At 37.4% G+C, this 27,546-nt stretch overlaps 1 protein-coding gene across 4 annotated transcripts in view; it reads right to left on the bottom strand.

Annotated features, from left to right (window-relative positions):
* The window catches only part of WAC (WW domain containing adaptor with coiled-coil), a 52,178-nt gene that overhangs the window by 16,283 nt on the left and 8,349 nt on the right, over positions 1 to 27,546 (bottom strand). For 2 of the 4 annotated variants that reach the window (XM_054171210.1, XM_054171212.1), the window contains 5 exons: positions 13,713 to 13,819; positions 12,846 to 12,961; positions 12,294 to 12,406; positions 10,550 to 10,858; positions 566 to 811 (listed from right to left, as the gene is read on the bottom strand). In XM_054171210.1, coding sequence (XP_054027185.1) covers positions 566 to 811; positions 10,550 to 10,858; positions 12,294 to 12,406; positions 12,846 to 12,961; positions 13,713 to 13,819 — 891 coding nt within the window. The remainder of the gene's footprint in view (positions 1 to 565; positions 812 to 10,549; positions 10,859 to 12,293; positions 12,407 to 12,845; positions 12,962 to 13,712; positions 13,820 to 27,546) is intronic. The other 2 variants (XM_054171211.1, XM_054171213.1) reach the window with 1 other exon arrangement.

Raw genomic sequence — 27,546 nt, 5'->3', positions numbered from 1 at the left:
AAAAGGTACTATAGCTACATTCTAAATTTTATCCTAATAAAACCAGGCCAATGTGACAAAAAAGGTACTGGATGCAGTGATTATATCCACAAAATGTGGCTTGCTAGCAGAACGGCTGCTGCCCTATCTTCATTCAGAGATGCTAACACATTCTGTTATAGAAAAAAACACTTGGCAAGGCAGCAAGATTTAAGAATCCCTAGAAGTTTCAGTATTTGCAAACACGTATTATTAGAGCAGCAGCACACACTACAGAAAACAAAGAACACTGCACAACACAAAAGAACAAAAAGCTCTAACGAAATTTTGTGCAACTGATGAGTGCTGATACAGCGATGAAGTCCTCAGTCTCAATTAGACTGCTCACATACATCAGCATTTATTATCTGAACAACCTTAAATGGTACTTGGCTAATTCAAAAAGGCTTAGCAGAAGAACAACCTCTACTTTATCTAGGGATTCACGTATTCACTTTTCATACAAATTAAGGCTTGCATTTACCACAGTTTAGTATCCACACTGATGTGCGTTAAAGACATTACATCAACTTCAGAGAACCCTTACCTTCATTGATTTTGGATATATCTACGCTAGAATTATTAAGCTGCAAGGTGGCTTGCAGGGCAGGCAGCAGCTGTCGAAGGAGATTTGGGTCCTGAAGTAATGGAGGAATTGGTGACTGTGGGACAGGTGAAACAGGAACGGTAGGAGCAGATGAAGCAGGCGCAGAAGTTGGATTCAGTCCAGAAGCAGATGATGTAGAAGGAGTTGTGCAAGAATGGGATACAGACTTGTCCACCGATGCAGACTCTGAACAGAAGACAGACAGCAACTTTCATTTTCTCCAATATAACCTGACAACTTCTACCTAGTACAACATTCTTATTAAATTCAGAAAAATCAAATGCTTAACTATTGTTATAAGAAAAAAACCCAAGCATGACTACAATAAAACTTGAAGATACTTAATATGTAGTGTAATTTACACTATTTAACCTAATATTTACTGGGAACACACAAATTTTTCCATTTCAAGATACTGGACTGAAGGTTGACTGTACTGCAAACAGGAGCTTCCCTCCCCCCACCCCCAAATTTATAGGGCAAAAATGGGCCAAAAATTACTTAGTGATTTTTTTTTCCCCTTTTACTATGCATATAATCATATTCTGTATTTTAACTTATGATTCCAATCTTTGAAAAATATTGTATGAAAAAACCCTCTTAATAGCCCAAGGACCTTACACATAGACTAATAGCTCAAATTGGAGGGCAGGATATAAGCCATGTTTTGTTTATTCAGAGACGAGACAAGAAGAAGCTATAAAATAAACAAATCTATCATACACAATCCAGTTACATTGCTCAGGATTCACAGTCAGGGCAATAAGCTGTACTAGAAATGTAAAGCAGGAGTTGTTAACATCCCTGTAGAAGAGTGAGAAAACATCCAAAAATTTATCTGTCCATAACTAATTTCAAACTTGTCAGCAACTCCTGAAGCATCAAGACCTGTATCTTTTATTAGTCTCACTTTAGCAAATATTGACACTTATCATCCACTGAAATGATTAGCACATAAATTCAATAATACTGTGTGGCAATTTATTCTAATTAATTGGAATTCTTTAATTTAAAAGTCAACTTCAAGTTAGTGTCTCTTCCCTTCCAGTACTGTTAAAACTTCCTGCACTGGAAGGATTTCCACTTACTATAGGCATACCTCAGTCACTTCAAATATCTTTCCTTTGAGAAGCCTGGACCACTGTATTTCAATTTCAGCCTTCCCTCCTCTCATCCCCATTAAACCCATCAGAGATCTCTGCTCCCAAATTCAGTCAAGACTAATGCCTCCTATGTAGCACCAAACAGGTTGGAGGAAGAGTGGGAAGATGAGTATGGCTCAAAGATCTCATCCAGGACACTTGCCCATAACAAGACATGGGTTTTAAATCCACCTCAAAGTGGGCAGAGAATGTCAGTGTGGACATCTCACATTTCAGGCATAAATCCAAACGAAAGCTAAAATAACTGTCTGGGAAAATCTTTTATTCTAAAGATGCATTTGCTGGTTGTTGGTTTGGTGGTTGTTTTTTCCCCCCCCTTTGGAGAGATGGCCAAAATAAGAAGAGGCTGACTTCTAGTAAAAAAGAAAAATGAAAAGGTCTTGTTTTGGATTACTACGTAAGCATAAAATATTATGAAGCTTCTAAAAGATTTTTTTTTTCCTGACACCCTTAATTAGAAATTTTGAGACCAACTTGCAGAAGTACTCTAAAATAATAAAAGTTCAATGAATATCAATACATGAATCAAGTAAGATTAGAAATCACAGTGAAAAGAAAGGGGACTTCTGCTTCCATGTAGCTATAGTAGAAACAGCTTGTAACAAGTCACAAATACTCCAAAATAACCCTTTTCCAGCCAAGCACCTGAGAAATCTAAACCAGGGAAAAAACCCAACCCTCTAGAATCCAAACTTGACAGCTTGAAAGTATTCAGCTGCCAGGGCACACAGACATATTTTGATATTTCAGATAAACTTCTGACAAAGAGGCAGCCATATCTAGTCCCAAGTTCCTCAGCAGAAGTGGTTGGCTTGCAAAGGGTTTGTAAAGGGACTTGGTGGTTTCGCCAGGGGCTTTTTTTAAGAAGAATTACAAAGGGACAAAAACTGTTACAGACACTGAAGGCAAAAAAAAAGCAGTTACAACATACTGAAAACAACAGGTTTCAGTAACATATGACTAGGACAGCTGGTTAGGTATTAGCCCCCCTTCAAACAGTAAGTCATTAGTAAATGTCTTTGTTTAGAAGTATTACACACAAAATCTTACTGTGACGTTCTAGGTAAACTTATTTGAGAGAAGTGCAATTGAAAACATTATCAAGCAAACAAAACTCTTACCATACCAAACAAAAACATGTAAAGCTCCAACTTGGATCTGTCATAGTCCACACTAGGACCACATACACTACCAGACAAAAAGCAAATGAATGAAGCATAAGGGGACAACATTAGTACTTACACCTGCAAGTCTCCTACCCCTCAGTTTTGAGTCTTACCAAAACAACAAAACACTCTAATTTGAAAACAAACAGAACACAACAACCTAAGCAACTACCAGCACTAATTTCAGAACACAATGTAATGTAGTTAGGCTTGTCTTCACAGTTCAATTAAGCAAAGTAGCAACTCGCTGTAGTATCATTAATTCACATAAGTAATACTTGAATTTCAAACTACACCACCATACCAAAAAGCTGGAAGTATTTTTCACCCATGCTACCATTTTGAACACAAAATAAACTCAAACTAACAATGCAGTGTAGAGAAATCTTAAGACCACTTCTGGGTATGAACTAATTCCTTGAATAAAAGGACTCAGAATATGTCATACAAAACCACTGAATTCCAAGAGGTCTGTAAAAGGACTTAGTTTCAGGTGAGCTTTTTAGCTATAAAAATGCAAACTGATTTACATCAAAGCAACAATCCAGTTAATTATTTTAGACAATATGGAGACACTATTCTGTAGCGGTATAATTGTAGGCGTTCTGAGTACACATTAAAATATATCTGTGAAAGAATTTTTGTACAATCACCTGAATTAAATACCTAAATAGAGTGGTGTGAAAACACAGTGTTGTCTAATGCTTACATTTCAGTCTTTTGTAGTATAGTCTATGATTTCTTATACCCTTTCACAGAATCACAGAATCAACAAGGTTGGAAAAGACCTCAAAGATCATCAAGTCCAACCTGTCATGGAAGACTTCATGCCTACTAGACCATGGCACCAAGTGCCACATCCAATCCCCTCTTGAACACCTCCAGGACAGTGACTCTACCACCTCCCTGGGCAGCCCATTCTAATGGCTAACAGCTCTCTCTGTGAAGGACTTTCTCCTCACCTCGAGCCTAAACTTCTCCTGGCGCAATTTGAGACTGTGTCCTCTCATTCTGGTGCTGGTTGCCTGGGAGAAGAGACCAAGCCCCTTCTGGCTACAACCTCCTTTCAGGTAGTTGTAGACAGCAATAAGGTCTCCCCTGAGCCTTCTCTTCTCCAGGCTAAACAATCCCAGCTCCCTCAGCCTCTCCTCGTGGGGCTCGTTCTTGAGGCCTCCCACTAGCCTCACTTCCAAACACTCCACAGAAAAAGTCTGTTCTTACTCCAGTTCCTTGAGATGGTTCACATTACAAACTCAACAGTTAAAATGTTATGAAAGAATACATCTCTGTATTCTGTGTTATACAGCTCTGTGTTACTGAACATCAAAGGATGCACTACAGGGAATGCTCAGAACATGACTGCATTTTACAAAACAAACAATCTAAGTTATTCATAGTGAAATAAAAGGTAGTAACTTGTTCCTGTCAAAGAAGTTGTAAAAAGGTAGTTTTAAGAATAGAAGTCTTTTGGGCTTGTAGTAAGTAGCCTGAAAGGCTGTTTTCTTCCTTGCATTGGGACACATCTTTGTAATGAAAACAAACATGCTAAAAAAAAAGAGACTACAGATTAGATCTGTATTATCCTAACTTTCATTACCTTAAACTTACTTCATAGCTTTCAAGTTGGACCCCTGATTTCACAGAAATCAATTCAAGAAATACGGCTGATAGAACAAATCCTCTAAATACTTACATAGGCACTTTTGCGTAATTAAAAAGGTTTAAAGTTGGTTTAATTTATGATGCTGTACAGAACTTGCAAGTTCCATCTTTAAAGTTAACACAACTAGTCAAAAATCCTCAAGGTGAAAAGTTTGTTTCCTCAGGTGTCACTCATAGGTGCGTGCATTTCCCCTGCATTTCCACAAGAAAAAGAAATTTCTCACTCCATCCTTTTCCTCCTTAAGTCTCCTTTGCTGATCTGCTCTGAGTGACTCTTCTATTGCATGTTTAATCAGGAAGTGAAGTTTACTTTTCAATTTTTAAACACCATTTCAATTTTTTGCCCAAACATTTTCTACTGGGGTTTCTTCTTAATGCATAGAATTATGCACTCCTGTATTTTTGAAACACATTTCAAGCCTCAACTGTCATGAAACAGTCAAAATGAACACAAGCACACTGAGGAAAGTTAAATATCTTTACAAATCTAAGCTGACACATTGGTCTGTACACCTGTGTCAACCTAAGTTCATGTTCATTAACAAGCTAATTACAGTATTACTGCACAATAAGGGTTTTGATTAAACAGCTATCATTCATAAACCTAATCGGAACCATTAACACATCAGACTAATTATGAACCTACAACTAACATTTTACAAACAGAAAATGAACATTTGGTTTGTGTCTTACACAAAATCTTTAAAGAGAAGATTAAATGTGCTGCAAGGCCTGCAAGAATCTCAGACTATGACTGAAGTTGCCTGCTACTGGGCCAGCCAACTCTGCTGCCTCTTCATTGTCAAGCCCAATTTCCATACAAATGTTATGTAAATGGCTCTCCATATAAAATTTCAGCTAGTAGCATGAAAGTCCCAATGAAAACTTTTCAAATAAACTATATATAAAGAAAATTAAACCCAAAGCCAGACCACAGCTCACTGTGACCCGAACTGCTGAAAGCCTGGCTAATTAAAATTTGCACTTTGGCTCTTTGCCTGAACAAATAAGATTTTTAAAAATTATTTTTAATATTTAAAGATATATGAATTTGCATCAATTTTCCCTGTGATTTCAACCTGTGGAACTTTTTTTTTTTTCACTGAAATGGAGCCAGACAGAATGATTAGGAAAGAGCTTTCTATTCATAACCTACTCTGCTGGAGTTGTGACTTGTGATCACATCTTTTGGACAAAAAGGAGGAAAGTCCCAGTTCTCAAGCAGTATGTCTATGACAAGAACCTGGTTGCAGGTTTCACAAAGAGGTATCTGAAGTAAACTGAAGGCTATTGCTTGCTCCAGAAACATCCCGTCAAGTCACGATGGAAGAATTATGTTGCGTATTTCTTAGCAGTATGGATTTTTTCACAAGGCCAAGTCATCCTTTCAGAAAAAAAACACCACCACAGATTATTTTCAACAGAAATGTTCTTCAGTTAGAACCCAGATAAAAGAAGGCAAACAACAGACTTCCCACAGCTTAAGGCAATCTATTAATAGGATGAATTTTGCTGTTACCAATCTTTGCTCCTCCTGATACAAACTTTTGCTCCTAACCATACTGCTGAATCCGTCACTGAATCTCATTCTGAAAGGCAATTCTCAGCCTAGTATGTTACAGTTAAGTTATTCAGACTAGGTTAAATGCACTGGAGTGAAAAAGTATTTTGACTGTTCAGCTATTGTTTTAATGAAGAGTTCCTGACACCAACACTCCAGCACCTCTGTTGAGCCTCAGTCACCCTCTTCTTTAAGTCCTGTTCCTAGTACTTGCTTAGTCCCTTCTCACTTACAGTGTGCAGACTTACCCAGTGTCTTTTCATGTGACAAAAGTGAGTAGGAAAACAAAAGAAAACCAAAAAGATATACATACTTTGCCCAAGAACTTTCTTCACAATGCTTTTGACAACTACCATAGCAGGTGTACTCTGTATACAAAGAGTACCTTTAAACTACTGCTATATAGAACTTGCTCTTACTCTGATTCATTTGTGGACAGTTGATTTATGTTAATAAAGACTTCTTTAATGGCATGGAAATTACCCACTACTGTTGACTGGATAATTCCAGTGTGACCCCTTTAATTTTTTATGTCATTTAAAACAAAACTAAAGCATTCAAAGTCCATCTGATTCAACACTTTAATTGCACCCAATCACTCTGTTGTGAGCTGTATCTTTGCTAGCAAAAGTCACACACGTGTGCTCTGTGGGAGGGAAACTGCATTACAAAATTTGCAGAAATTCAATGCCTTATTGCTCCATAAACTTCTCCTCTGCTATACTGATTAGACAACTACTGCCCAGAACAGCCAACTGAACTGCTGCTTAATCATCACAACACATTCACCTGTATTAGAAGTACCTTGAGTGTATAGTCTATCAGCTAAGTTCTCTGAGCAGTGACAGTCGCATTTACCTTTTCACACAGTTCAGTTCTGATCTACTAAGGACCTTAAGCCACAACAAAATATATTAGTATTTAAGAACAATGCACTTGTCCAAGGAAACTATGGCAACAAAAGTAAGTGAGTCCTCAGATACACTCAAATAATCTGAAATACAAAAGAATTCCCTACTTGTCTACTCTTAAAACAGTGTTTGTGTTTTATCTCTGCTGCTGAAGCATCACAGCAACACTAAACAAACAAGAACTGGAAGAAACCTCTAACAGTCTCACAAGTGTCATTGTTTCTAACCACGGTATGAATTGAGTAACATACTTAAAACTGCAGAACTCAGCCAAAGAAGATGCAATGATACCAAAAGCGATGTTAGTAACCGACTGCCAAAGACTAGCAAGTGTTACAAGTAAGCAAGAAAACCACAGGGGTAAGAAAGATGAGGAAGCTCAGCCACCACTGACCAACTACTTTTGACTTGTCAGCATCAGTCACAACCCACCCAGCCCTACACTGGCCAGCTTGCTGGTTTTTGTCATAAGCATTTCAGAGTGTTGCTGTACTAGAAACAGAAGCACTGCCTGGGTGGACTTTGAGGAAAGGTGTGAGAAGTATCCTACAGACAGACACACTGTTAAAATATGGACAATATAACATTTCATTCAGTAACTGAATTAGAAATAGGAAATGTGATGTGCCCTACAGATAAAGCAGCCAAAAAGTAGGAAAAGCAACCCCACACTTTACCTGCATAAAGCACTCACAGTGAGCACAAACAGAAGCAGCAGATTCTGACTGGAACTTTCAAACCAAAGGGTAGAGGTCAAATAGTTCCCCAGGAACTCTCCACTACTGCCAGCCATTGAGGGCAGAGGACTACTGCTAACAGCTGAGCTATAGTTCAGCCAGGGATTTTATTCAATCTCCTTGTGGGACTACAACATACCCCTGCAGCAAAAGAGATTGAGCTGAAAAAAGTGTTGTTGTTGGTTTTTGTGTTCTTTTGTTGTTGTTTTCTTTTTCAGAACTATTACTGCATTAAAAAATACACACTAAGAACAGATTAAAACAGTGGTACATATATGCTGGCATAAGGATGCCAGCAACACATTGACAAGAAGCAAGAACACATTTAAGCAAGGAGTGCTGCACAAACTATTCAGTCATTTGGACCAAGCTATTTTTGTAAGCCAAAAATGCAGCTTTACCTCTTTTTAGAAAGAGAGAGGCTTGGCACAGCTAGCAAACAGAAAAAGATCAAAGGCTGTTTGCTTTACTGGTGTAAAAATAAACCCCTCAAAGTGTTTTCCAATTTTACAAAGATACTTTTAGAATGTTGCTTAAACTGAATGTCTCAGGACATTTTACCCCCTTTCATTTTGTTTAACAGCTACAAAAAACTTTTACAAACTGCGTATCTATAGTATTACAGGTTCACAGTCACCTCTGAGAAAATGAGTAACAGAAGCAAACTATTAAAACCATCCCAATGTACAGCACTGCTTCCTCCCTTCTTTTACATTTAATTCCATAAAGTGTCCACAATTAAGATAGACTATTGAATATACTCTTTGAATGACCTTTTACCATAACAGAAGCTGCACTGAACTTTTCTGTTTCTGCAGGAAGAGAACTATTTATGCAATATGTGAAAACTCAACATTTTCTAAAGTATATCAAGCCTAACATTATCTATAATTCCTCAGCTACTTACTAACTTTTTGTAATCCACCCTGTCTGAAGCTCAGGAAGTACCGTATTTGCTCACAATGAATTGCCATGAAACACAACAAGGCAAGAAGAGTATTACATGGAATCTATTCATTTAACCCCTATTAAAAAAAATGCATAGAAATACAGAAATGAAGTGATTATTTAATATGGAACAATACATGGCTACACAATTCTGAAGTAAGATTTATAGTGGCATGAACACCCCATGCAATCGTTTTCACTATTCACACCCAACAGTATGTTCTCACATGTATTTAAGAAATACTAGAACTCCCTGCCAATGTTTGCTGCAGTTGTTACAATGGGAAATTCCTTTAACTGCAGTTAAGATTCAGTTGCTCAGTTTAAATGGAAGCAACTGAAAAAGCAATGCAGTAAAGAAGGGAAAGAATATAATCCATTTTTAAATCTGATCGCACACTGAAAGGGAATCAAGTACATGCCAGAACTGAGCAATAATGATAACAGTTTTCTTTAAGTACACATTAAAGATAAAGAGGATACTCTAAAGGAGAAAACACTTGACACGGATGTTTTGCACTGTTGTGTTTAAAAGTACATCAAACTGTAATCAAAACACAGAAACTAACTATAGTATCCAGAAGCATGGGTAAACCAGTCTCGAGAAAAAGACACAAACTTTCTTTACATGCATCACTTTCTTACATTGCTGTTATTTGCCAATGTATGGTATTGCCTGGCTATTTTGGATGGCTGCGTGCACTCATCTCTGCATAAAAGCTGGGATTCTTTAAGAAAGAAAACTGGAAGGCAGGAAAGCAAATGCAGCATATCACAGTATCACTAAGGTTGGAAGAGACCTCGAGGATCATCGAGTCCAACCCATGTTACACCTGAGATTTTTTTCAGCCTTCTCAGCAGTGCACTGTTCTTTTGTAACTAGACAGACTTGCAAATGTAAGCAGGGGAACAATACATCTTTCAAAAAGAACTCAGTGTCATACTAATTGTGCAGCATTTTTAAAATGGACATGTTCATAAAAAAAATTACCTTTCCCCCCTCCCAAGTCCCCCAGGTAATTTTTCTATACAATATTACTCTCCAAGGACTCAACTATACCAAAGTATCATACTATCACTAATGACACATATATCCATTCTCACAATCTTCTTGAGCTCTTTTTCCCCTAATAATGAGGTGAATCCAGTTAAAATAAACTTCTGAAGGGTCACAAACAATGCACAGTAAAGTTCTGATCTCCACTAAATGTTTCTGGTATGTACTATACAGAAATACAAACTTTCAGCAGCTTTAAAACTGTGGAACACAAAACAAGCCAAAACAGAAGAAGAGCTGCTACACACACATAGGAAACTGTCACTTTCTGTAAGAATTGCACTTGTGTTTATTGCAAAGTTTGACACTGGCATTCCAGATAGTAACAGCAGTTCATAAAACATAATGGTCCAAAATGACTTTCAAATGGTGTAACTACATCTATGTTAAGAACTCAAATAATGACAAGGATACAAAACAACACAAGGGAGGGCAAAAATCAAAAGTATGTCCTACTAAAATCTGGCTTTCAAATTATCATTTGAAATTCTAATGTGCAGAGTAAGCTAGTAAACAGTAAATATTGCAACATCCATTTGAGATTGTGAAAGATATAGCAAACATGGTATAAATGCAAATAAAACATCCAAACAGTAATTAGGTTCTAAGGCACACACAACAGGAAAAATATCTTTAAATTCTAGAACTAACATACTTTGTACAAACTACACAAAGGCACTGCATCACCTTAAACATAGAAGGAAATTCATTAGACATACCTTTTCTCTCTGTTTTCTGTGCAGGGATGGAAGGTGTGGATGTAGGCAGTTTTGATAAAGTAGATGCTCCATTAGCATCAAAGGATTTCTTTGGCTGGTGATCAGATTGTAGAGAAAATGGACTAGGAGGAACAGTGCTTGGGGTAGCAGTTGGATGAACCACTGGTTTGATGGGATGCTGTACTGGAGTAGAACTACTGTGAGTCTCTGCTCTTGGCAGTCTGTAGTCTCTGTCATTGTGCCTGCTTGTTTGAGATAAAATATTCTGTGGGAGCATACTACTGGTGTCACTGGAATGCTTGTCTTCCACTTTTTTCAGGAATCCCCAAGTAACGTTGCAATAAGAAAAAAAAAGATTAAATTAGAAATTGGTCTAAAATTGCAGTGACTTTGATTAATACAGCTGCATAACAACAACCAGAGCTGACTGAACTTCTTATGATTAAAAAAAGCCTCAAGCAGATCTGCATCAAAAATGTAGAACTTAATTTTACTCACTGATAAATGCATTCTCTCTGACCTCTGCTTGATTTAGAGCTCCGGCTAAGCACTGTTTTGATGAAAGGCTGCTTTATAACAAGTGTTACAGTGAAGCTGAATTTCTGAAGCCTCCTAAAAAAATCTAAATAAAAATCTATTACTTCCTTCTTATGTTTAGCATGAAGAGATAATTTGTGCCACTTCTCTTTTGTTCACTGAAAATCCTGAACATCAAGTATGATTTAATAGTTTCAAATTCTAGCCTTCAAAGAATTCCACTTCAAGTCACTGGAGAACTACTACAAAGAATTTACTTTCAAGTGAATTAATTCAAGACGACCATACATTAAATGGGTGACTAATCTGCATTTGTCACACAAGCATGGAATGGGAACATATCAAGCAAACAGAGTGATTCTTTTTATTGATTTCTAATTTTTTCATCCATCACAAAACAAGTAGTGACTGCAATGTGCATTTCTGCTCTCTTTTTGCAGCACGCAGCATGGTTCTGCAGGATACTGCAGAACCATACAGGATCTGCAGTATGTTTCAGCATACACAGAAAACCAGTCAAGTCCCAAGCAAGGGTGGGGGAAGAAAAATAATTAAAAAAATCACTATTTCAGATTCTGCTTTGAAACCTGAGAACTATGCTACAAATTTGCCCAAAATACAACAGAAGGAAATTCACAGTACAACCATCTCCCCTACAAATTGGGCAAAGATTAAAGCTAGGTATCAGGGGGGAAAAGTTGCAACTAACAGAAACTCACAGTCTGAGAATGGTTTGGCCAAGAGTATTTGCATGGTGAAAATATGATCCCGTAACGTGCAACAGCCTCTGGCAACCCTGGTATCATAATCCACTACATTGGCTTATATTCAGCTGGTTTAGAATAGACTTCTGCATCTCTATTTTTAAGATCAGAACATGACGTTGACAGCTCTCAATGACCATGACAGTCCCACTACAAAATGTGTAAATTGTTTCAATGAATGCCTATAATTAAATTAGGCAGTAAAAGCTGCAAAAAGGAGTACCACCATGAAAAACATTAAGCAAGTGTTGTACTAGTAAAGGCTCAAAGTCATTTTAAGAAACAACATTTAGGAGAGCTGTCCATACTATCTGCTTTGGCCCTGTTACATAAAAAGCTGAGAAAAACACCTTAAGAAAAGACTTTACATTTTTGTGAAGTTCAGAAAAGAAAACAGCAATGCAAACAAGGCAAGAAGACATTACTGTAAAAAAACCACATACTTCCACTGGCAAACCCACTGGCAGCTGTCGCCTGCATCACCTCTCTTCTGTAATCCCTATCTTTTGGAAAACTGTTAACTGACATTTTGCTTGCTTCTTTTTGTCTCTGCTCTCTGAAGAAAAGAAAACACAAGTTGAGTAAGAATTTACATCATCCAATAACGTAACACCTACTAATGGGTGAAGTTACATGAGATGAATTATACTCTTAAGAGCTTGCTGCTACAGACAGGGTAGGTAAAGCCCAACTACTGCTTCCTTAACAACAGTGCTTACCAAAGCCCCCAACAGATAATTCAGCTCATAAACCGCAAATAAAATCCTCCAGAAACCAACCCAAAATACATTCCATCAAAATCCGTACAACAAACCAGCTATGCTTCTCTCTCCCGCTCTGGATCATCAATGCATAAATCAGGTGCCAGAGGTCACGGTAATGGTAGGAACACTTGGCACAATCTTTCATAACATTAATTAGATAAGCTCAACTGCTCTTAAATGAGCTTAAGAATATTTGCTCTTTACACAGTGAAAACAGACACACACATATACCTTTCCAGCCACTCTTTTGGTTTTTCCCATTGTGAAACTTCTGTTCTGCAGTTGTAGTAGTACTTCTTGCCTGAAGAGCTGATGTGTTCAGACCAATCATCTGCAGAATCATAAGCCTTTAAAACACAAACGGCATTGGACAAAAGATTACTTCGGAGTTTTAATAAAACACATTTAAAAGCTTCTACTGTATTTAAAACTACATGGTATCCTCCTAGGCACCCCTATCAATGCATTCCATTTATGCTATTTCTAAATGCCTGTTTCATTTTGATAGTGACCACCACCCTCCCACTGCATTCTGCCATAGTTTTCTGTTGTATTCCTATCGATCCTGAAAGAAAATTTAACAGTTGATGTTTAGTGGGATACAGAAATATCAATATTGGTAACATTAGTTCTCTGCAGCTTAGAACTCCCTCAAAAATTATCTTTTCAGACCTTTTCTATACTTCAGAAATTTATCTATTCTATTTTCAGTGCAATAAATAGCAAACAGGACCCTAACTTGTAAAAATTTGGATAGCAAGGTGACAAACATTCACAGTGTAATGCATCTTAAGTAAAATCATGTTGTCTTCTCTAGGTTTAATAAAGTTCATAGAAAGTATTTTTCTGTAAGTCTACTTCATTTAAACAATCTGGTACTTCAAAATTCAAGACACACCTCAAATCTCTTAATGATAATAAATTAGAATGGTTTTACAACATATAACAACTGCAGATTGGGTTCACAGAGTGTTTATAAACTAAAAACTGACGCTGGAATACTTCAGGAAGCAGGTAAAGTCCATGCTGCCTGTTTTAGACAAAATTATGAAAACAATATGCCAGAGCTGGGTGACAGCACCAAACATAAATACTCACTGCATCAGAAGTTTTGCTTGGATTATTGCTGGGATTAGAAGAATGTGAATTTGAACTATGAAGAGCACTGTGGTTATGTGAATTTTCTTGTGGAGAGTAACTGGTCCCTAAAGGAAAAACAAACAAAGACTGTTTACCATATATGCTTTCAAAGAAAGGAAGCTACTGCACCTGAATAGTTTTAACTACAATTAAACAAAGCCATCCACTAAACCTTTTGGAATCTTAAATTCCTTGCTTTTAAGGCCTCCCACTCCTTAAAAATTTCTAAGTAATTAAAACGTCTTCCAGTATTCTTCATATGATATCCTCTTCCTAAGTTTCAAACATTCCCATAAATTGCACCAAACTAAGAAAAATAAATATAAGTTTCCTACATATTTCAGGAGAAACCCCAGGTATTTCCAAATGCAACACTCTCCTTGCCTTTATTTTTCCCTCTGGCTACTGAAAAGTTTCTAAATACCCAAGCAGGGATACCACTTTAGGTACCATCAGCTTCATCTACTGCATAACCATCTAAACATGAAGTCAAAGTGCTGTATCTTAACTGGGAACTACAATAAAGAACAGTGCACTGACAATGGAGCTATAGTAGGAGTGAAGGGAACCATTCAAACAGGTCTGGGGTTTTAAGTCTTCTGAAGCCACACACAGAGAAGATGATTAAGTGATTTACCATGGTGCAAAATGAGAGCAATTATAATGCAAATTCTATTTTCTGAGCCTTCTGAGTACATAAACATTGACAAAAATCACTATTTCAAACTTATTCCTCCCCATCTCTAATCCTGCAAGTCAGAACAACCATCCACCACAAAGGCAGAGGTACAACATTTGTTTAGTACCCTACAAAGGTTAAAAGCCGATTTGCACACAGGAGTTACTGCAGCCTCAGCCATCAGTAGCTCTGAACTTTTCCCTTCCCCATTCTCCTTAAAGATCGGGGAGCGGGGGAAAGAGCTAAAGTCTTCTCACACGCAGCCGTCCAGAAGCATAACGATTACTTTTACACCAACAAGTATCTTGCATGCTCAGAGCGAGGGGGGATAACTTGATGACTTACTATGGGGGGAAACTTGAGTTTCTCAAGCAATAATCACGTCACATGCTTGTGATGCATATGAATAACCATATAATTGAGCTTCTAGTGAATTATGTTACTTTACATCCTATGTACCTTGGAGAATCCCAGAATTTAGACTTTAATAAACATGTATAAAACCAGACATATTTCATTCCCCTAAATGTATGCAAGAAGTATATTATAATTACAAGACACTGCTGCTCAGTCACACTACCAGTCTTATATTTTTTTCACCAATGATTGAGACAGTTTAATATTTTTATATTAATCATTGTTAATTGTCTTTATCTTTTTTTACTACACCCTTCCAAAACTCTATTGAGATAAAAGTAATTTAAATTTCTTCATGTATTTCTGTAGGTTGCTTAATTCAGACACTAGTTTATTTGTACTATAAGCTAAAACGTACCAGATGGCTTGTTTGAACAGTTTGATATTAGTCACTTCAAAACTTCAGAAAACACTGATGTAGTTCATTTACTGTAAACCCTTACCATGAATGCAGCAACACTACACTTTGTTCAGTGTACTCAAGCTGTAGCTGGCGAGCTTTAAATCTGTACTGGCCTAAACACGCCACTGCAGTGACTCTAACCCAACACGTATTTTCCAAACATGAGTAACAGCCAGCATACGTATTAAATCAATAAAATACTTTAAAGTCAATTCTGTCCAACCATGAGCAAATTCCTCAAACGCACTAAGCAGACTTTCAGCCCCCACACGGTCTAACAGCTCGTGAGCATTCCCCCACCATTTCACACTGTTGCTGACGCCCTGGTTCCCAGCGCCAGTGCTGAGTCACAAAGCAGCTCGGAGAGTATCGAGCGGCTGCAGCCGTCACACCCACCTACAGCGGGCCCCGATAGCAGCACTGTGCCAAGGCCCTGCGCCTCTCCGTGTCGAGCGTAAGTCCTCCTAGCACAGCTCCCAGGCTGCACACCCGTGAGCTTGCCCTGAATCGGGGCTCCCGCCCTACTCGACCTGGCCTCAGCTGCATAAAAACTGATGATTGCTGCTCCAGCAATACCAGTTGCCTCGGGTTGCCAGGACAGGCTGCATAGGCTTTTACAGGGGTCAACCATAAACACATACTCAGTACTGTCTAGGACAGTAACAGTTCTGTGTCTCCTAGCTGCATGCCTGACAAAGGAGATGATGAGAACAGGATCACTAAGGTTAGTCTATATCTGAGAAACAGGCCTGATGAGGAAAACAGCACACCACTGTCCCTTATAGCACTTGTCCCCCTTTTACAGTTAAACCCTCCTTGCTAGTCCCACTTTCTTCAAGAAAGTGGGATGAAAAGACTTAGTTTTAAAATACTGATTAGCATATGTTAAGATTTAGCAATTGCAAATATACATCTTTGATGTACTACAGGGAAATTCATACGGTGCTATAAATCCCCCAATCCAGTTAGAGAACTCCCTGTGGAGTTCACCATCACTGTGACTTTCCTCAGCTTAATGATTTTTTTTTTGGAAGCAGTTAAATCTGGAAAGAGCTATTCCTAGCTGGAAGATGCCCAAGAAGGGCATCAGCACTACAGTTACATAAAGCTGTAGTGGTGTAACTGTGTGAGCAAGCCTTCGCTAACACTACTTCTAGTGATGGTCAGAGGAGAGGTCAGAGGCAGGGTTAAACTATCATAACTACCTTCAAGTTCTTAAAATAATAAGAAAAAACATTCCTATCTTCCTGACCAAGGCATGAAAATCACCAGAAAAGACAAAAAGCATGGCTCTGGGAACCATTTCAAAAACCAGGCTGTGACTTAATGCCTACTACAAATTGGAGAGTCTGCCATGCCAAGACTCACTTTAGCAACACCTTTTAAAGTAGTTTCCAGATCCAAATAGCTGAATCCAAGACAGTTTGAACTGCAGCAAGGCTTCAACACCATGTTGAATTTGTAAAACAGATACAGCAAAGGGTGAAAGAGTAATAGTCCACTCTTCAATATAGTCAATTTTCTCTAGTCATTATCACATTAACACCACTTAACTCTGTAAAATTAAGAAAAGTTGAAATTTTGAGTTAGCTAAGGGTACAACTGCTCTAAAAAAAAAAAAAAAATCATTAATTTCTCTCTTCTCCCCTGTTGTCTTTCAAGAACAAGTTCACACACCTCCACTCACACCCAGGATTTTGATTAAGCACAAGCAGTAAAATTACAATAGCTGTAGTAGTACTATACAATACTCGACTTTATACAGTCCAACATAGAGCATTTACGTTTGCTTTTCAGTCAAATACTTTGTTAATATTCTAACTCTAAATGTCAACATCTGACATGTATTTCAACTGACAGCTTTGTTACTTCACTGCAAATCTTTGTCAAGAACATTCCCTACAGTTCTGCACAGGGGAAGAAAAAGTGGCACAATAGGAACAGCATCCAATGTCTCAGCAGTAACTGAACAGTCTATCATGCATATTTTTATTTGCCACATGTAAAAGTAGTAAGATGAAACACAATTTTTTCCTCCCTGTATTTTTACGTGGCCTGGTGCGTTGAAATCAAATATGGCTGCCTTTCATAGGCAGCCAAAAGCACAAACATTTCCAGTTTCTCTAGCAGAGCAATGGCCTCAGAGAATACACCAACTGTGCAGTAACATTTTCCAGAAACTCATAACATAGTAAGTTGAATACACAGCGCTCTGCCAAAAGAATGAAAATGTAGCCTGATCATCATACTGCCCAACTGCCCAGTTACATATTTACTCTAAAATAAATGTTTTCTACTAGACAACAAGTAGTTCCATGATCAAAAGATATTACAAAGCTTCATTTCCTCCCTTGCCCTCTTCTACCACATCTCCTATCCAGGGCAGCCAAGTCTGTGCTGCTTTGTAATGTCTCATTCATGAGATAATCATTCCAATAGAAAGAAATCCTTATTTTTTTCTCAAAGTTTAAAATCATGCAAGATTTCATGGAAATTTGTACAAGATGTTAATAAAAACAGAACCAAGACTCATACATCCATGGAGTGGTAGACAAAGGACCAGTAATAGATGAAAATGATCCTGCAAACAGACACTTTTCTTCATAATAGACTTTTTCCAACTGAAGTGGTAGTAAGGAAATGACACCTCAAGAAGGAAAAGCCAGGAGCAGTAAACCAATGGAAGTTAAAGATCTGTATTAATTTCCTAATGAAATACCCAAAGAACACTAAGACATTAACAGTTATTATAATGAAAAAGATTAGCTTCATATTTTATCTTACACATTGCATAATGTAACAGTAGTTTGCTATTTTGCTGTTGCCTGCTTACGTTTTTAGTTTTGATTACATCAGCCCAATCTATTTCAGAAATTGAATTTAATTTTAGGGCAAACATACAAAGTGATCTAGAAAGGAAACCAGTTATCTGTCCATCAAAAAGGAAAGCAAAAGGCAGTAATAAAATGATTAAAATTAAATTCACACTTCTGAGCTCTCATATAACAATTCAGTGATACACTACTCTACCAGCCAACACGAAGACTGTTTTCCTAGGGTTCTACTTCTGTCTAAACAGATTTAACAGTTTGAGTTATACTCACTGGTAGAATAGATACCAACTTACTTTTGTCCAACTATCCCTTTTGAGCTTGCGCCTTTCCTTGTTACTTCTGTAACAAAATAAACCTCTGATATGAGCACATTAGAAACCCAAATATTACTAACTTGAAGCCGTGGTTTAGTTGGTCATGAGGTGTTGGGTGATAGGTTGGACTTGATGATCTCAGGTCTTTTCCAACCTTCTTGATTTTTAATGATTCTTTGATAAAGTAGATATTTTTAAACAAATTGAAATCTATACATTCAGTTTATGTGAAATTAAAAACTACAGGTGGCTGACAAATTCTTCAGATTTACATTTGTTATTTCCTCCCTTTGGGTAAGGGTGACCTAATAAGAAAATGCTAACAACATCCTCAACACTGATTAACATCTCTAAGGCACCTACTTTCTTTGAGATCAATCAAAAAAGTGGCTTAAGCAATTTTACCAACAGAAAATATGAACTTCAGCAACACAGAGTCACACTCCTAATTCTCTAGATCATGATCCCAGATCTCAATGTGTTAAATAAAAAACAAATTTCCTTCTACAGCAGTTGTGAAGACAGGCAGTTTTAAAGTATTTTTAATCTTGCAACAATTATTAACAAATTTGTATTAAGTGGTGTGTGACATCCCTCTAAAAAGAAGCTACATGTAGTTGAGAATAAAGCCAAACTATGTCTTCATTCTTGACTGTAGCTTAGAAAACATTTACATTTCTAGTACAGTGTAAGAAAATGCACAAGAGGGGCTCCTCTGTCTTCAAATATAAGCTTCAAACATAAAGGGGCTTTTAAGTTATGACACTCAAACTAAGAAGTGTTAAATTTCTGATGGAATCCTCACCATGAACTGGTGACATTATCTTAACGTCAGCATGGATCAGCACGGCATAGAGGCAATAGACTGAATTTCCCCCTTCCAAACCATCCTCAACAGCACACCATGAAACCCAAATGAACAGCCCTCCCACGAACACACTGCAAGACAGTACTGAAGATTGAAGTCTGGTACTGGAAGTCTAACAGCACCACAGTGATACACTATCCTACCTCAGGCAACAACACCCCCACAATCCTCATTGATGCAGAGTAAGCAGAAGATTTTCTGCCACTAGTTCACGTCTCAAATTGCTCTAATACCGCCTCAAAGATAACAACTCCACTACGTAAATATGGCAAGAAAGGTGTGAACAGGACTTCAGGTTATGTCAAATAGAGTATATTAAGTTTTTTACAGTGGATCATAAGTAAAAACTAACTTTCTGGCTAAGCACTGGATAACAAGCAGTTACCACAAAACGTTTGCTTTAATAGAGAACAGTGGCATAAATAAAAGTATATTCAGTCACAATGTCAAATTCTCCTTCAAGGAATTTCCCAAAGAACATAAACACATTGGAAGAAACACTTATGTTTAACTATACCTCCATGATGCAAGACGGAAATTGCTTAAGTGTAGAGACCTTGTAAAAACTGGGGTTTCTCATAGTGTAGGATTAGAAGTAGCAGTCATCCTATTTAAGAATTATACCAGATAAACTGGTCGTTGCTGACAGAAGTGTGAATAAAGCCAGGGGTTGTGCAAAACAATTTCTGCTTACAAAGGGGGAAAAAGAAAACAAAAAAAACCACAACAGTAGCCGGAATACAGCTCAGAGACTCCTCCTCCATTTCCCACATATCAACAAATTAGCACTCCTACTCAGAGGCTCCAAACAATTAAGCAAGGTATGACAACTTAATCTCCCTAACAAAATCCCCCGAGAAGAAAAAATAAAAATAAAAATGAGGCCATACTGTTTAGCAGCTCTCAATTTTCTTTTAATATTTTGGGGATAGTTTCTTGGGGACAAAGAACTTCAAGCAGAAGGTTCTGTGAACACTATACTTACAAATTCACTTGCAAAAACGTTTCCATTACTCACTTTAAAAATCAGGGAGATGAAGCAGCTTTTCCTGAACATTAATAGTGCCATGCAGTGACAAATGCTTGCCAGCTTAATCCCAACTTAAAAGTTTCCTTCAACTGAGTGTGCACCATACAGAATCAGCAATTCTACAAGTACATGCTGTTGTAGAAAGAGTCAAAAAAGAGCCTGTAATACAAACTCCTCTGGAATCCCTCAAAAAGATTAGTCACAGACGAACTATCACACTTACAGCTTTAATAAAGACTGTGGCAGAACCAATGCCTAATCATATACACAAAAAAGCAGGAACAGAAACAGTACTGAATTTCTCCCCTTAAACATGTCTTAAAAATGCTGTGACACTCTCTCAAATCTGTATCTCAAGGTATGTCAAATCTGACTACCCTCCAAAGGCCCCCTATTTTTAGACTAACACAAGAGTCTCGTTCATACTCCGGTTACTTAATAACCATCTCTGACAAGAACCAAACTCCACTTCAACACAAGATCATTGCTCAAGAACTATTAATATTTGACAGTTGAACTTTGCTTCTCTCAGACTACAGCAACGTCCACAAAATTTTTAGTAACTCATCACAAATGAGCAAGTTACCTTGAAAGCATTCAGTATCAGAAGCATCAATTGCTCAAAAAACTTACATAGAATTGTTTTGGTTGGAAAAAAAATAATTAAAAATAAAATATACATACAATCATCAAGTCCAACTATCAACCCAATATAACCATGGCCATTAAACCTTGTCCCCAAGTGCCATGTCAACACATTTCTTGAATACCTCCAGGGATGGCAACTCTACCACCTCCCTGGGCAGCCTGTTCCAATGCCTGACCACTCTTGCAGGAAAGAAGTATTTCCTACCATCCAACCCAAACCTCCCCTGGCACAATTTCAGGCCACTTTCTCTCATCCTATCACCTGATATTAGAGAAGAGACCAACCCCAACTCACCACCACCTCTTTTCAGGGAACTGTAGAGAGCAACGAGGTCTTCCCTCAGGATCCTCTTCTTCAGACTAAACAACCTCAGGTGCCTCAGCTGCTCCTCACAGGACCTGTTCTCCAGCTTTGCTTCCCTTCTCTGGACACACTCCAGCACCTCAATATCCTTCTTGTAGTGAGGGGCCCAAAACTGAACACAGTATTGAAGATGCAGCCTCACCAGTGCCAAGTACAGGGACACAATCACTTCCCTACTCCTGCTGGCCTGCTGATCCATGCCAGGATGCCGTTGCATCCTATGCACACTGCAGGCTCATGTTCAGGTGGCTGTCAACTAACACCCCCAGATAACTTGTGAAATGAGTAGGCTTAAACAAAACATGCTGTATCATGTACACACTTATTAGACTTACTACAAGTATTAAGACCTTTTTATGCTTAATCTTCAACTGGGAATCATTTTTGACATGATACTAACAACACTCCAAAAACACCAGTCAAATCAACTTCTGCCACATGTTAGTTCTTCATTAACAAAACAAAACAAAAATAATAAAAGGAATGCTGCTCAGGGCATGGGGTAAGGGGTGGGAGGCAGGGATCCACCTAAGAATTTATATAGTGTTGTGGTTTTAATAGAATGCATTCACAGCCCTAGTTTCAGGCTGGATGTTTCGTACAGCTTAGTAAAGCTATTGTGCAATGGGGTTTTCAAATATCTAAAGCACAGCAGGTGACAAGACAATTATTCCCATGAAGTAATTCTTAAATATGCATCTAAAATTTAACTAGCCTCTCCAGGAATTTCCTTAGTAAAGGAAAATACACCTCTCTACAAAAGCTAAGGTTATGTTTACAAGTGGAAAAACTATTTAATAATTGTCTGGTTGCTTAAACAGTCTTAATTTATTTTCCCTAGGTTCAGTAAACACTCAAAATTACTATAGAGAGATTGCAGTCATTAGTATCAGTGTTTTGCCAGTAAAAGAGTTGAACTTTACACTACTTAAGAGGACCACATTATTTCTCCTATTAAATCAAGTACAAATAGTATTGTTTCAAAAGAAGTGAGCGTTTTGAAAACTGAGTTTGTGTTAACCTTTCAGTGACAGGTGTTTGAATGAACAAACTATTCAAAATACTTAACCAGAGGAGATCTGAACTACTGTTGATGTTATTCAAGGGGGCCATCTGACATGAACACATCATCACTGAGTGAAATAAACACAGTAGGAAAAAAAAAAAATAGGTAAAGCATACAACTTAATTTGTACAGAAGAGTTTATACACAAATGTGCCTTTGGTTTTGTTTTTATTTTTTATTAAGGCATCTAATTAGAAAGTATTCTTTGGTTTTTTCCCCCACACTTTAGAAGCCAACAGGCATGCTTGAAATACACTAAATGAGCGGGACAGATCATAATTTCCTTTCCTCACCTTTGCTACTGACAGACAGGAATAACTTCTACTCTGTTACTCTGACAAATTCATTAGCATATCTAGCTCAGAAAGAACTGAGGGAAACTGTTGCTTTAGAGGAAATCTAGGAAACCAAGGGAGTGGAACTAATCTGTGTAACTAGGATGGCGCTCTAAATATTGCTTCTTAAAAGTATTTTCAGAAAGCCCCACATGCCTAAATAGAGCAGATTTCTATGACAATATAATGAAATACACAATGCTTATCTTCAAAAAATAAAAAGGCATAGAAAAATTAATCTCACTAGGGATACTGAAATTCCTACAGCCACAGATGTAACAGGCTTGAAAAAAGGGGAATGAGAGAATTTTTGGAAAGTTTAACTATGCTGACATCTTTTCCATATGAAAGCCCCAATCCTGGCAATTTAACACAACACTGAGTTTGAACCTAGTAAAAAACTCATATCAACATTCCCATTACCATGGCATTTTTCAAATTATGTTTTGTTTTAACAGAAAGCCTGATCTTCAGATTCCTGGAAGAAACAGATTAAAGAGCACTGCTGTCAAAACTTAAAAAGCACTGCAATCTTCTCATATCTTTAGGTACACTTACAGAATAAATTTGAAGCTCTCAGTTCACTAAAACAGGCCAGAAATTACTCCACTTTTTACTGAAAATATATTATTTATATCTATCTATGTATATGGAGTACTATCAGTTTTGAATTACACTCTTCAAGGAAAATTAGCAAGTAGTAGGAAATTCAAGATCAATTTGGGGATTTGATTAAAAAAAAACACATACAAAGATGACACAGTTAACTACATTCTCTTCCTCTTAATTGAGCACAGTGATTCACTATTAATTTCTCTTGCAGGACCCACTAGATGGGAATTTCTATTAGCTGAGCTCTATGCACATGTAAAAGGAGACATGCGGCCACGCTCTAGACATGAACACTGCAGCATGTGGGCTTTAATCACCTGCCCATAGGTACATAAACTCTTTAAAAGTAAAAAAATGGTAAGAAAGAGTTGCATTTTAGCATGAACTGGATCCACAAACCCCCCAAAAAAAGCACAAGAAACAAACAAAGCCCAACAACCCAGTGATTTTATAGAAGGGATTTCCTGAGTCACAGACTCATATGCCCTCAGCCACTGCCTCCCGGAACCAGAAAAGGCATGAACTGATCCAACACATGCAACTAACATTTTGTAGCCATTCAATAAACATATGAAATGACATAATGTCTAACATACAGCTTTTTCTGCATTTTTCACAATACCACAAATACTTAAAAAATAGGGAAACTGGATTTCACTAATTTCTCCAAAATTCCTTTATATTTTCCTCACCAGAAACTGTGCTAGTTCAATCATGATCAGGCTTTATTATTTTTCTGTTATTCGAAATGACAGCAAAAGACCAGCAATCCATTTCCATTCAGTATTTGCTTATTTAATTTTTAAAGTAAAGCTGGTTTAATCATCATAAAAGCAGAAGTAACCTTATTTATCCTCCTTCTCACCCTGCAGCTATCTTAAGTCTCTAGGCCCAGATCCGTTTCCCACATTCACAGTCAAAGCTAAAGCTAAGGACAGGAATCAGAAAAATGACTATCAAGGAACCAGATGTCACTGTCAAACCCTTGTTCTATATCCAATTAGCCTCTTTGCTTCCTTTATGGTCACAATGAATTACACAGAAAATGTCCAGATATGTCAGCAGACTTTGTATGGAGGGAAGAAAAAACATCCACCTGTACACAATTTCAGCCAGTTATTTCACTGTGCAGCTTGACTTTATTATCTTTTGTATTTGAAAGCTGTCCTGGAAAAGACTGTTGTCTGTTTCAAGGAAAGCTTTATTTAATGTTGCAAGTTATTTCTGCCTATAACACAGCTCCTCAAGAAGTTCTGCAGGACAAAAATGATTTCTGTTGAGTGGAAACTTTTGTATCAAAATTCAGCAAAAACCTGATTCTAGATCTGCTTTAATTCTCAATACACGTGGACTAAAACCTTAACTGTATTAAGTAAGAAAATATGTGGAAATGGAAAAAATAGAAATTGATAAACCTAATCCAGCTTTTGAATATAATTACATACTTTTGGGGAAGGTCTCAGCTTCATTATTCACAGAATTGGCATTACCCTTCTTTAACATCATCTACACATGACAAATTTGAGATAGAGAAATATTGCACTCCTTACAGAGAAATCTTTATTTACAGAACATCAATCTGAAACAGCAAAGCAATTTCAAGATACTCAAGGTACTGTCCATGTAGATAAAGCTACATAGTTAAAGCAAATACTGAAGTCCAATTTGGTGAACATATATACCAGTGAAAAACATGAGAGGTCTGCATTAAAGCAGAAGTGTGCACTCAGCTTTGAAGAAACACTTACTACACACTAAGTCTGATATAAATTGGACTGCTCTACAGATAAATTTGGAACAATTTTAAAATTCAGAAATCAGATCATCTAGGCTACATTCAATCCTAAAAAGTTTTTAGGATAGCTGCTCTTTAGAAAAAAAAAGCATGCACTGATAAGGCACACAACATTTCAAACTATACCAGTCCAGCAAGCACCAACAATACTGAATTGTACTGCCAACAGCTCTGTCTGACCCTCTCAATGGGACTCAAGATAATCTCAGTGACTGAAAATCTTGCCACACAACAGGAAACACACTCCAAGGTGTATTATCCTGACATGCCCTAAAGCCAAGATCAACTACCTGGTAGGATGGTAACAGAGGAAATAGTTATCACAGGTATTCTACTTTCAAAAGTAAATTAACAATTTTTAATCCCTTTCAATGTTAAGTCCACCAAGATACATTTCAACTAGAAACAGTCACATTACTGTTATATCCATCAGTGGATCTTTTAATAACTAGGTCAATTTTCTGCATGAAACAAACCTTAGAAAATTATCTCTAAGTCATCCAGTTCCAAAATTTCCAACCCTGCACAAATCACAGTAATTCACCCCAGTTGTTACTAACAAAATTAAAAACTGCCAAATTCGTATTTTCTGAATATTTAGGCTCAGCTACATTTGCCACATTTAAGACTTCCAAGTATGTTGTTTCTTTCCCCTGTAATTATCAAATAAACCCTTAATATTTTCTTTGGAACTATATCAAGACTTCTTGAAGTCTCTCCTCCTAATGCACAAGTTTCAACTGTGGTCATTTTCTTGCCTCTTCTGTGAAAATCTTCAGTTTTGCATACTTTCTGAACTGTGAGAATCAAAGGAAAGCCCATATTCCAGCAGCTGTCACATTAGCACTAAACCATCATCTCTAGTTCTACTTGCTATTCCTCTGATCATATATCCTTCCTGGCTAACACTGCACTCCACAGTTATCCTCTTAATTGTATATGAATTTCATGGCTGTTTGAAGAGTCATCGCTCCGCAGAGTATCTACTTTCTGTAGAGTCTTACACTCCTTCCTGTAATCTCCTTCCTGTAACTTTTTACACAGTGGGCCACTTCTACATGTTCCTGCAGATTCATTAGCACTTTCACTTTTGTATAACTTGGCTAGCTCCATCTTAGTGAACAGGTTTTATCATTTGAAGTTATAAATTACTGATAGATCCTACAATTTCTTCCTTGTAGATATAAAAACATGTTATTACTTGGTTCCAAGAGAAAGCCCATGCACACTTGGAAAAAAAAAGGTAAAATTTTACTCTTTTGGTGATTACAAGTTTTGTATTTTTGGGATCTACCAGTTTTTGATCTACAAAATGTACAATGGAAACCATGTTTTCTTAGTTAAATAGCTCAAAATGTTTTACTCAGTGGCTAAGAATCACCCATTTCATGTCTACCCAGGACAGGAGGTCAGAGAAGTTAGTTGACAAATGGCAGAAAATTAATGACAAAAGTGTAGAGACAAAAAACCCTGGAGATTCTTGCTGCCCCTCAGACAGGGAATTTAGCACTGACAACTGTTCATATTTCTAACTGCCTTGCCCTTTGTCATCAAGCACTTTTAATACTGCATTACATCTCCCTTTTTGACTCATGACAAAAGCAGGATATGAACATTTTTATCACATCTCTGCTGCAGAAACAAACTTAAGTAACATTCTAAAATTTGGGCAGAAAAATTCCTAACACTGAACTCTGACATACTGCTTTTTTGGAACTCTCCTCATTACGGTGGTCACAGAACAGACTGATTACCCCAAAGTACTACAGGACCTAATCAACAAAGGTCTTTAGGCCTTATTTTCCATTCATTTCAAACACAATGTAACACTGCTGCATACATGGAAACAAAAGCCAAGGCCACAAAAGCTTACCAATCCATCTGATAAAAGTGTGTACAGAGCAAGGTCTCCTCTCAGTCATCTGCTCAAAAATTTATCTCCCCTTCCAGTAACTAGGAGGACAGATTTTCCAACTGGACATTATTCTTGAATACTGCCCCAGAAGTCAACTTCTGGTCAGCAGGCAAGTATAATTTGTGCCTTAAAACATACTTCTTGCTGCACAGGCTTGAAAATAGGAGAAATATGAAACACTGCCCAAGAGGAAAAGGAGGGATGCAAATGCATATGTAGGAGAATTACAGGCTATTTCACTGGTTGGTTGGGTTTTTTTTTTTGCTGTGGAAGGTCTGGCAAAAACACTCAGCAGCAGGAAAACAGGTGACTATTAGATTCAAGAGATGTCTTTGAGTAATTTAGAAAGTGTTTAAAATTCACAGGATCAGCAATTCATTTTAGAAGCTTACACTTCAGAAATTGATGCTATTTTGTTCCCTACATATTCATTACCACAGACTTTCCACTTATTACAGATGAATGAATTTCAAAATACAGTTTTCATAAAGCAACACTTCCAACAAAAATTT

This window comes from Dryobates pubescens, chromosome 21, assembly GCF_014839835.1.
Source record: "Dryobates pubescens isolate bDryPub1 chromosome 21, bDryPub1.pri, whole genome shotgun sequence".
In the NCBI taxonomy this organism is placed as follows: domain Eukaryota; kingdom Metazoa; phylum Chordata; class Aves; order Piciformes; family Picidae; genus Dryobates; species Dryobates pubescens.
Note: the sequence above shows the minus strand (reverse complement) of the source record. Positions and strands in the feature narration are given on the sequence as shown.